The sequence below is a fragment of the Hemibagrus wyckioides genome, linkage group LG14 (assembly GCF_019097595.1).
Source record: "Hemibagrus wyckioides isolate EC202008001 linkage group LG14, SWU_Hwy_1.0, whole genome shotgun sequence".
NCBI classification, from domain to species: Eukaryota; Metazoa; Chordata; class Actinopteri; order Siluriformes; family Bagridae; genus Hemibagrus; species Hemibagrus wyckioides.
In genome coordinates this window covers 20,651,328-20,663,788 of record NC_080723.1, presented here as the reverse complement: position 1 = coordinate 20,663,788, position 12,461 = coordinate 20,651,328, and the positions used below count along the sequence as shown (strand labels likewise).

At 34.3% G+C, this 12,461-nt stretch overlaps 1 protein-coding gene across 1 annotated transcript; it reads left to right on the top strand.

Annotated features, from left to right (window-relative positions):
• Positions 1 to 226: 226 nt before the first annotated feature.
• On the top strand, positions 227 to 8,960 carry proza (protein Z, vitamin K-dependent plasma glycoprotein a). Its single transcript, XM_058407341.1, has 10 exons — positions 227 to 402; positions 2,043 to 2,159; positions 2,709 to 2,878; positions 3,104 to 3,128; positions 4,133 to 4,246; positions 4,333 to 4,461; positions 5,954 to 6,069; positions 6,160 to 6,277; positions 6,911 to 7,233; positions 7,340 to 8,960. Exons 2-10 carry the CDS (start codon positions 2,078 to 2,080, stop codon positions 7,547 to 7,549), a joined length of 1,287 nt encoding a protein of 428 aa, XP_058263324.1. The 5' UTR covers positions 227 to 402; positions 2,043 to 2,077; the 3' UTR covers positions 7,550 to 8,960.
• The last annotated feature ends 3,501 nt before the right edge of the window (positions 8,961 to 12,461 follow it).

Genomic DNA, 12,461 nt, shown 5'->3' with positions numbered 1-12,461 from the left:
AAAAAAAAATCGTATGACATTGCAAATATAAGTAATTAGAAAACATTTTCAAATAATAAATGCATGAAAGATAAAAAAAAACAAAACAAAAAAACAACAACAGGTGTTTCCCAAATTTATTTATTTTTTTTTCTGCTACAAATCCTCAGATATAGGGCTTGAGCAGTTTGAGAGCTCCCTCTAGTGTTCATAAATAGGTACTACAGTAATCTGCAGGATCAACACGCCTTACACTGGACTGAAATGAGGATTAAACCGCGGCTGATAAACAGGGCAGCGTTATATAAGCGATTCACCCGGTGTGTCGGTTAATCTGAAGAACAACCTGGATATATTCAGACTATAAATTAGAAACTGTTTAAAGGACGCGTAAATAAACCGGATTATTTGTGCAGTGTAACGGTAAGCAGACTGAGATATCTAATAAACCATATATATTATTGTGATGTGATGTCATGTGATGTGATGTGACTGGGCAGTCAGGGTATTAGTTACTACATCATTAATTACATATTAGACTAATATCTAAATGTATTGTCTGAAAATATATGCTTAAATCGTATTGAGCATGCTTAAACATGAATTTATGGTGCATGTAAACAGTGAGGTGTATAATATCTCTTTATTGGAGGCACTACAGATAATATCAGGTTGTTTGTGGTTAAATGTGTAGTATATAACAGATTATAAATCATTTGTATTAAGTATTAATCCTGGTTAGCATAATAGCATATCTGGCCTAAGTTAGTTTATTAAGGTTTGGTGTCTTGTCATTCTATATTTATATGATATATCTAGCATGATGATTAAAGCATGATTTTTAATGGATACAGTATGATCAGGTGTAAGATGATTCAGGATTTCCACGAATTCAGGCCTGATCTTTGTTTATGTCAAGAGGAAAAGCATGCAGTCTTCCACATGAGGGCAGTGTAAACAAAGATAAAAACAAAGGCGTTGTTCTTGATCATGTCCATCATCCAGCATCCATCCATGGCACCAAATGATTCAGCAGTTTTTTTGTATTTATTGTTATACCGTATCTACAGCACGCCGGGAAAACACTTCACATTGTCACATGTTCTACATTTTCTCCCATTTGCTTGTATCTCAATCCGATGTTTGAGAAAAGTTTGGAGGTCAGCAAATCTGTTTACGGAAAAAAAGTGAACATTTTTACTGCAGCCAAACGCAGCAGCTACATCTATATTTATAACTTAATCTAATTTCTTGCCAAATTGTAAAGAAATATAAATTAACCAAGGAAAATAAGTTGTAACTGTGATTATTTGCATTTTATAGTTTTGAATTATGACCGGAATAATCTCAGTAATAATATATATATATATATATATATATATATATATATATATATATATATATATATATCTTCACTCTTTCAAACAAATAGCAAGTAACATAAAATATAACAAACTTTCATTTTACCTCACAAAAATAAATATATAAATGATATTTATATTTAAATATAAATTATAATATAAATATATTTTTTAAAATAAAATTGTATTATATTCATCCTAGAACAGTTATGAAATGCTTATGGATGTGTTATAAAGGCTCTGTGTGACTATTTTCAACTCGTGTAAATTTATTAGATAATAATAAAAATGATTGAATGTATGATTTAAGTCATTTGAACGTTTCCTAAACTTGAGCTTTGAAAAGAAAAACTGTTGTATGTGAATTGTTTTGTTTGTTTGTGGAATTCGTTCGTTTATTTATTTATTTATTTATTTATTTATTTATTTATTTATTTATTTATTTATTTATTTATTCATTCATTTATTTAATATAATATAATTCCAGCATCTTGAGATGATGTAAATGTTGCTGATTTTAATATGAATGAACGATATAGCTGCTTTGCTCTAAAACTAAAGAATTTTAGCAAGTTAAGAAAACACCCATGTTTCTGTTTCAAATAGATTCACTAATAATCTGCTTTAAAGATCAATATTAGGATGACCAAAGGCTAGTCGGTAAAGTAAACAGCTGTTCTCGATGAACTTTAAACGTTACAGGACGATCCAGACTTGCTGCAGATTCGGACGTTACCATGGTGTGGCTTTATACAGCGCTGTCCTTAACCCTTCTCCTGGGCTCTCTGATGGCCGGACAGCACAAAATCGGAGATACAGGTTTGTTTTTTTGTTTATTATTCTGATTAATTCAATCCGATTATTCATGTCATTGTACTGTACACAATATCGGACACTATGATTAAAAAATCTTCTCATAAGCTAATATTTCCAGGTAGCTTCTCCATCAGGCTATTAATGAATGTTTAAAGGTTATAGAAATATTTATGTAGCATTATAGGTTGTGTTGAACTTCTGTGTGGAGTTCTGTGCTCAGACATTTGCGCTGGTTAATAATTTGTCCTGTGTGGTAAGTATTTCTCCTCCCACAACCCACTGGTGTATGAACAACCCAATTCTGATCAGTGACTAGGTTTCGGTTTAGTGTAGAAAAATAAAAGCATAACATTTCAACACATTCGTCTGCAAATAAACTCAAGTTGTGTGAAATTAATGTGTTCTGTGATCATACCGGACTTAATAAGAAACTGCTTACATGTATTATGAGGTCTAATTAAAGTGAATCTTGCTTGAGATCTTGGTTTTATATATATATATATAAGAATTGAACACAACAGTCAAGCTAAAAAGCACATCCCATCCTCTCAGCCCCGGTGTTCCTGGACAGGAAGGAGGCCAGTGAAGTCATAAGCCGTCAGAAGCGAGCGAATGCAGCAGATGAGGAGAACAAACTCCCTCACAACCTTGAGCGGGAGTGTGTGGAGGAAGTGTGCAATTATGAAGAAGCCAGAGAGGTGTTTCAGGACACTTATCGCACTGTGAGTCTAATCTGACCATGTCAACATCTTCATGTAGCTCATGAATAGTATCTAAATATCTAAATAGAGCATATCATGCACCAGAGTCTGCCCTGTTAAATATTTATCTAAACAGAAATAAATACTGACCTCTGCTGGATGGGAGGGGAACAGCTCTGGGGTTTTGTCACATGCATTTTCTTGGGGTGTATTGTGAATATAGATTTTGCTTTTCTTTTAAAACAGGACATCTTCTGGTCAGTGTACATTGGTAAGTAGTGCTGCCTGCATGTCATGTGTTTATCCTGAAATATATTCCATATTATACCTCAATATAGTTTGTTAACCAAGACCAGAGATATTTATGTGATTTATTATACACTGGACATGAACTACATGAACAGGAATGATGCTAACATGGAATTGAAGTCGGTTTCACCTAAAATGTTTTGGTGGAATTATTTTTGCATGAGCCGTAGAAGATTTTGCACTTCTTCAGAAAAGCACCAAACCTAAATCAGTATCCTTGAGAGTTGTCAGGGGTCTGGTGTCAATCTCTTCAGAACCTTTAGCGTTCTTGGTATCTTGGTTGCTTTCCTGATTTCTCTACACAATTATTGTGTGTGTAATTATGTTATTTTTTTTAACTTTTAGATATGTCAAAATTTGGAACTTTGTTTTAAAGCTTGTCCAGTACTGAACTTATGTTGGTAGCTCCTTGGACTTCACATTTTTTTGTTCTCTAATACTTCCTCATCATGCTTATCAGCCTGCATGTTTCAGGTGTATTATATTGAGCTTCATTCAACTCATTATGTGACTTCTGACTTGCATTGGTTTGCACTAATCTAGGCATTTCATAGCAAGAGGGGTGAATACTTATGCAATCACAACTTTACGCTTTTATTTGTAAATTATTTTGCTCATTTTTTCTCAACATTTCACCATTATGGACTGTTTTGTGTAGATTCCTAACATATGATAATGAATCCGAAGTAAGTCAATTTTAGTTGTAGGACTGCAAAATGCAGAGGAAACGGTGGGGGTGAGTAGTTTTGCTTATAGTTATTTGAAGCCATTGTGCTTTTATTGAAAATATTTTGGATGAGATTGTTAGCTATATATACCTTGTAACCCCTAGTGCTAAGTAACGTTAGACATAGCTAAGCTGAAAGCCGTCGATTTTCTTTTTCTGATCTCTGCCTTTAATGTAAAAGTTCCCAACTTGTCCAATTCATTTCATGATTATTTTCATAAACAAACTTGTTTCCCCAGACGGAGATCAGTGTTTAAGCCAGCCATGCAAAAATGGGGCTATGTGCTCAGACAGTGTCGGTGGTTATGACTGCATCTGCAAATCAGGGTTTTCAGGAGTTCACTGTGAAACAGGTAAAAAAAAAAGAGAAAAGAACAAAAAGATAGATTTGTACAAACGTCTCACAATCTTAGCTAATCTAATCTTATTCCTCTCACAGATCAGACCGTGTGCGTCATCGATAAGAACAAAGGCTGTAGCCAGTTCTGTAAACCTGGCTACCAGACGTATGAGTGCTCCTGTGCTTACGGGTGGAAGCTGCAGCAGAAGGAGAAATGTGTGCCTGCTGGTGAGAACTGATCATTTTTGCTGTAAAGTTCACCAGAAAAGTCTAATTAATGTACTGTAGCAATCCTATAATAATATGTGCATCCATCTATTTCACCTTCTTCTTCTTCCACTTCTTTTGTTCCGGCTATTAAGCAGTAACTATTTTCACAGTTTAGACAGTTTATATTTATTTACAGATATTTTACACAGATGTTTCCTTTTAAGGATATTTTATACAGATGCTTACTCAAAGCTTTTTGCACTAACTGACATTCCATTTATCACCATTACATCAATTGTATTTTATTTATGTTATGTTATGTTACCTACTACCTATGTTAACTACTCTGCGTGGCTTAAATTGCCCCTTGGGGATTTTTTTTAACTGAATTGAATTGAAATCCTTTCAATTTAGATTTTTTTTAACCACTGAAATACATAGGGGATTGTTCAGGAAAGTGCAGCCTTCCTGCATCATTTACTATTTAAGCTCACGTCATTAGAGAATTAGCATCAAACAGCAACCCAGTGCTACCCTAGCCAACACATGGAATACCATAGCAACCACCTAGCAATGCCCTAGCGACTGCCTAACATAACATAACACAACACAACACAACACAACACAACACAACATAACATAACATAACACAACACAACATAACATAACATAACATAACATAACATAACATAGCAGTATATAACATAACATAAGTCTAACAATAAAACATGTTTTGGCTCCACAATTATGTGTTGACTTTATGTCAAATCTATAATTATGTACTATGTAAGACAAATGATGAGTGTTTGAGTTTCATCTACGAGAGGTGAAACCAAATACAAATACATTGTTATAGAATGCATAGGAACAATGTTGACTTTCGCCATAGAAACCATTCAGTGACTAGTTCTGGTTCCTGCCATACCACATACTATTACTCAGTCCTGAACTTTTGTTCGTCATCGAACAGGTTATTTTTACCAGAGGCTTCCCCACATGAAACATACGCAGGAATTACAATAGCTGCCTAATGGTGCTATGACGTGAAGGGAATCCTCTCAGTGGTCAAGTAGTAAGGGTTAGGTTTTGGTTCCCCTCTCTGCTTTTACTGTATGGTTCCTCTTTCATTTTGACTTGTTGCTTAGGATTCTACACACATACTGTTGTTGAACTGATTCCTAGCAACAGTTATATGACTAAAACAAGGAATTAACCTGACCAGTGTAGACATGTTCATTATTTAAAGGAAAAAGCTAAATGCTAAAAAAAAGCATATATAATATATATGCTTAATTATAATATATAATATATAAAGCATAATTTTACTTGCAAATAGCATTGATGTAAAATCTGATAGGATGTATATTCATTTCTAATATTTAATACAACTACTACTACTACTACTACTAATAATAATAAAAAATACTATATTCAGTATATTATTTGTGTTCCACTCTGTAGGCTGCTTTGTTAAGCTGGTATGTTAACACAGTGTTGTATTGTTCCTCAGTGCATTACCCCTGTGGAAAGGTGAGCAGTTTGCGTCACTGGGATAGCCGTCAGTCCAGCAACACACGCTCGGAATATGAAGGACTGGACTGCAGTGCCGAAGAGTGTCCCTGGCAGGTACAAAACCATACAGCAATCAAGCAGGTTAACATTATTAACCTCTGTATTTGTTTTGTAGTTTTAACTGTGCTCTTGTTACATTTCCAGGCCCTGCTGCGTAACAGTGGGTCGGGGGGGTTTTGCAGCGGCGTCATCATTAAAGAGAACTTTGTACTGACCACTGCACAGTGTGCACTCAAACATAATGACTTCCAGGTGGCTCTGGGTGAGTGAGACCCAGCTGCAAAACTGAGCATTTACAAAAATGTTATGTTGTTAAATGGACCAAAAAAAAAGAATAAAAAAGGAACTGATCTCACTAAAAAATATTATTGATTTTTTTTGCTTAAAGTAAACAAGAGTTATAATTACCAAAAACAAAAAAAACATGTTCCTTCATTTAAAAAAATGAAAACAAAAAAAATTATCCTCATGCCGTTTTCATGATTTTTTCCCCTAAACTTACTTTAGCATTTAATTCAAGAAATAAAAAGATATTTTCACAAACAAAAACATTTTTAATATTACGGTATTAAGATGGTAATATTTTGGTATTGTTTTGGTAGTGTTTGGTACAGTGTATAGAACTATTAAAAAAAGGCAAAAATGGTGTTTCTGACTGTATTTACTTACAAATGTTGCACAGTGGAAAACTACTGGCTAAAGACGCAAATTCCCAACACCAACATTTGATCGATGTGACAGTTATCTAAATTTCAGTTTCATTTCTGATTGAACTATTTCATGAGGCAACACAAAGGAATTTTATAATAAGCTTTATCTGTGAGTAATTGAAAGTAAAATGATGTCAGATGATTTCCGATGAAACAGCTCTAACATGTGCTATGTGTGTTTCCAGGCAAGAGGATGCTTTCCTATGAGTCTGGTGAACAGACCATGTATGTAAAGCAGGTTCACATTCATCCACTTCATCTGGAGGGAAAAACAGATAACGACCTGGCTGTGATCGAGCTGAAGGACAAGATCATCTTTAAGAAGACGATAGTGCCGGCCTGTTTGCCTGAGAGAGATTTTGCAGACAGTGTTTTGATGTCAGGCGAGTACATGGGCGTGGTCACTGGCTGGAAAGACGAGCTTCAAGGCGAGTTTCAAGGAAACCTCAGGCTAAATCACCTGTCTTACAGTAAACTGCCAACTTGCACAGAGCGTCACCCGGGGCAGGTAAGAAGATTTCGCAATAAGTAATTCAAAACAATTAATATCATTATTGATATCATGAATGAAATTCATAACAATGGAGACATTTTCATTTTATTTTTGCTTCAAGATTACCAACAAGATGGCATGCACCGTGCCGCGTTCTAAGGCAGACTGTGTCTTCAGCCCCGGCAGTCCCATCCTCACCTTGTACCGTGAAGTTTTCTTTCTCACCGGCGTAGTGAGCCATTCTCAAGGGATGGACTGCAAGAATGGTTATGTCTTTCAGAAGGTGTCTCGCTTCCTTCCCTGGCTGAAGAAAGTAATGGGCTCTGTTTAAAACCGTATAGATCGAAATGCTTCCGAATCTGTGTGTCTGTTATCTTCTGTAAAACCAATTCCAGTGATTTTCCAGAGCATGCCTTGTGCTTGACATTTCTTCAACAGGCTACACTATCTTTAATTCCTATAGCAAAGTTCATACACATGTGCTTTACATATACATACTTGGACATGTCTTTTCCTGTATCTTTATTCTTTCTTCGGAATAAAATGAGACATCACTATAGTATGAAATACCACATATGCACTGGATAATATAGTATGTTAAGCTTTAATAATACTGATAGCAAACAATTTAAAACCAGGGTCAAAACCACACACAGGTTATGAGATAAGCAAACAATTCAAAGAAAAGAACTTGGGAAACAGGATACAGAAACTTGGTCAAACCAGAAAATCAGAAACAAACCATAAGGCTTGGTAACATGCGAATTGAGTGTGTTGATGTCATATGGGAAATATTTTTTCAGATTTATGAGTCAGAAGTCACGACGAAGTCATAATTACCAGAAGGAAAATGGGATTCTCTTTGAGCTCTGAGTTTCCGAGTTGCGGGTGTGTCAGTCTCATCTGTAATGTAACTGAGGGTAAATTTGTTAAAATTGAATGTTTACTAAATTGGTTATCATTTTAATCATCTATAGGAGAGAAATGCTTTAATTAGGATATAATATGCAGCGATAAAGTTTACAGCAGCCTGTTTTACGTTTTCTAGAAGTAGAATTAAAAAACCCGGCTGTATTTTTTTTGTACTTAATTAAGAGAAGCTGCACCTCCATCTGCACCTGATGTCGTAATTTCGACTTCCCGAACTCATTTATATGGACTTCCCGGAGCACACTGTTGTGAGAATGTAGTCAATCAAGGCCAGGTTTGTAGGCTGCAACGTTTGCCGCAAAGATGCTCATGTATCTAAACTACGTTTTCTTTTTACATGATGTATTCACATATATCATAAGTCTTTAATACTAATGAAATGAGGAAAAATTCATTCAGGAAAAAGGTCACCTTAAATTATTATTATATTAAATATACATATTGTTATTTGTTATTTATTCATTAACAATTCAAATTATTTCACTGTTTTTTTTTTAATATATATTTTTCTTCCCTTTTCACATTTCACTGATTTTCCTTGTCATGTCATTAACGAATGCCGACTCGATAAAATGCACCAAAATTAACAAAATGTGTAATATCTGATATATCTGCTGTTCTGTGTGTGTTAAAGGGGCAGGATGTTTAATTGGCATATTTGGTTATATAATATATAATCCCACAGCATATAATACAGTATAGTTATATATACAGTATATAATTTCCCACCCAAATGTATTGGTCATGTTATTATTAGACACTTTCCTGTAATTGGCTATTAAACCCAATAAACCAATTCACTTCTAAATGTATTTCTATGTTGTACGCATTTATAACCATCTTACAAGCACGTGTGGACTTTTACTGGATTAGTAAAATGTTAATGTTGTTTTAATGAAACCTTAGGACATTTTTGAGTTTTTGGGTGAAGGTGCGATCACACTACACCTTTCGTTCCATTCACATGCGAATGAGAGAAACTAGAAAAACAAGAAGTAGTTCACATTTGTCTGTATCCCAACATTCATGTTTGATGAACCTTGTGAGTTTGTGTCATGTGATGATCATGTCACCCAAATAAGGATGAGATTCCTGTTTGAGTCTGGCTTCTCTTGAGGTTTCTTGCACGTACCATCTCAGGGAGTTTTTCCTCACCACCGTTGCTCATCGCTCATTAAAGATAACTGAATTGGAGAAGTGTGACTAATACAAGGTCGACACATCACACTGTGACCTCTTCACAAAAGGTGGAGAAATCCCTGATTATAGTGCTGATATGTCACAACATCCTGTTTTATACAACAAAGATTTACAAAAAATAGACTCCATTTAGTATAGAATCGATTTATTTTTGTCTACTTCCACTTTTAATTGTGCAACATTTTAATATTGTGACACTTTCTCTATACTTTCACTTAAGTTTTATTTCTCAGCACTTTTTCCACCTCCAGTCTTTCACTGTACCATAATATAATCAGGAGTACTGAAAGGCCATTACATACGATACGTTGTTTTAAATTCAGCTGTAATGTAATAGTGTGAATCGTGTGAGTTCAGCACCACGGACAGCCACAAAAACAATAACAAATGCACGTGGGTTCCAGGGCGGAGCCAGACCACGACATCCACAGCTGGAAAGCATCAAGCCTTAAACAGCTAACAGGTGATGCAGAGAGAAAAAAAATAGTCTGATTTTGTCAAAAGAGAGATTAAACATGAAGCAGGAGAACGTTCCCATAAATCTTCTACAAAATTACAAGAAAGCGCACAAGGGACACTGACAATAGATTACATTTCAACCAACATTGGTTGAGAAGAAAAAAGTGTGTGTGTGTGTGTGTGTATGTGTGCGTGTTTGAATGAGTTACTAATTAAAACTGGACGTTCTTTATTCAGAGGCTGCTGGATCACTGACTATGAGCATGTTCTCTAACAGTTCTTCTTTAATCCACATGGTGGTGACTGGCACTTAGTAATTGGACCCTGTGATGGTCTGGACAGGTAAAATGAAGACGAGACGAGATGAAAAGAAAAGAAAAAAAAAAAGAAAGAAAAGAAAGTTTATTATTTGCTTTACTCATTTTTTACTTTTATTTATGCTACTTTGATATCATTTGAATTATTATAATGATATTTAATTATTTTATAATGTCAGTATTGTTCAATCTATCACAGAATTCTTCTGCTTCTCCTTCTTTTTAGTGTAGTGTATTTATTTAATTCTTTGTTAAACTATATTTTTGTTCTTTCTTTCTTTCTTTCTTTCTTTCTTTCTTTCTTTCTTTCTTTCTTTCTTTCTTTCTTTCTTTCTTTCTTTCTTTCTTTCTTTCTTTCTTTCTTTTTGTTTCTTTACTTCTCTTTGTATTTGTTTGGTATTATTATTATTATGATTATTACTAGTAGTAGAAGAAAAAGTAGTAGCCAATGAGAAAAGGTGAGAAGAGAAGAGATGAGATAAAATGAGAAGAGATGAGAAGACAAGAGAAGAGAAGTGATGAGATGAGATGAGATAAGATGAGAAGAGAAGAGGAAAGGAGAGAAGAGATTAAATGAGATGAGATGAGAAGACGAGAGATGAAATAAGAAGAGAAGAGAAGAGAAGAGAAGAGAAGAGAAGAGAAGAGAAGAGAAGAGAAGAGAAGAGAAGAGAAGATATGTACCTTTATTAATCCTCAGTAGGTGAAATTCAAATAAGCAAAACCATGCAATTGCAGGTCTTTTCTGGTGTGAAGGCCTATAGAAGGAATGAATACATATTACACAACATACTCACTCCTCATGATAACAGCTGTTATAAGCCAGACATTTCAGCTGAATGAACTAAACCTGCCTTTTCCAGTCATGCTGGATCATAAATCTTTCATTAACACTGGTGGTATCAACCAGCGCAGTGTGTATCAGGTACTGTGGGTTCCAGTCAAAAGCATACACGAGTGTGTGTTTTTCTGTTCTGAGAAAATACCAGCATGACTAAATGACACTGCTTGACTTTCACACTTGTAAGTAAACATTGAAATGTGGAAACTGATGAAATAAAAGCAACATGTTATATGACTAGATGGCATGTGGTGTTACCACAGACTGCTTAATCCACTCTTTCGGCCTTCTGTGACAGCAGAACTACCTAGCCCGTTTTATTTACTCTGCACATTCCTTCACAGCCTCCAAAAGACATATGCCGTGTCAACATTTCTGAAAGCAGTGACTGTGAATGACAGAACACACACAGCGCTTTCACCCTGGCTCTGGATATGTGTATGAATACAGATAGTTAGAGTGAAAGATTGAATAAAAATAAAGTGTGTTAACAAGGTTTCAGGTTTCCATAAGCCCACAAAAACAGCATGTCATCGCTTTTACAGGTCTTTTTCGAAATGTAACGGAGCGAGGAGCACCAGATAATAATCCATCAAATCGTGTTTTTTAATGTTGTTGGACCTGTTATTAATGCTGACCATCTGGGGATTTACACCATTTCACCCTCTGCCTAGTGGATGAGGCGTGTAAATGAATTCAATAAGAGTGAGAAGTATCTTGATTAAGAGCACAGTGCTGGTTATAGTGGGTCAAGGTCACAGCAGGGTTAAATATCCAAATGAGTTTTTCTTCAGGAGCTTCCTTCAAATTCAAATTTTATTCATCACGTACAAAATCATACACAGTACGACATGTAGTGAAATGTTTATTACGACTGTCCTACATTTGAAGAAGAATATAAAGTAAAGTGTGTGGACAAGAAAGTATAGGGATATAGGTAATAAAAATATGTATTGAAAAATAGGAAGAATAAAAACTAACAGTAGAAATTAAAGACATGATAAATTATGAAAAACACCAATAGTTATGTAAAGCCGATTGTGTATCGGATATACATATACAAATATATGTGTATATAAAAATATATAATATATTTATATGTATAAAAAAATAAAATAAAAGTGTGTATATAATATAATAATAATAATAATAATAATAATAATAATAATAATAATAATAATAATAATAATATATTATATATAAATAATATAATAAAAATAATAATAGTATAATAATATAATATCTATAATATATAATGATAATGTGATATAATATTTATAAATATTTATAAAAATATATAGTATATACATAAAAAAGTTAAATATAAATATAAACATAACGACAATAAATAATATGGTATGTAAAGTGTCGGTGCAGTATACACACAAAGATGTGCAGTGAGTGTGGTTATTGTGTGTGCAGAGTAGTGCAGAGTATACAAGTAGTGCAATTTGAGTGTGCAACAATCAGCTGAGGTAGAATGTAATGTTCATGTG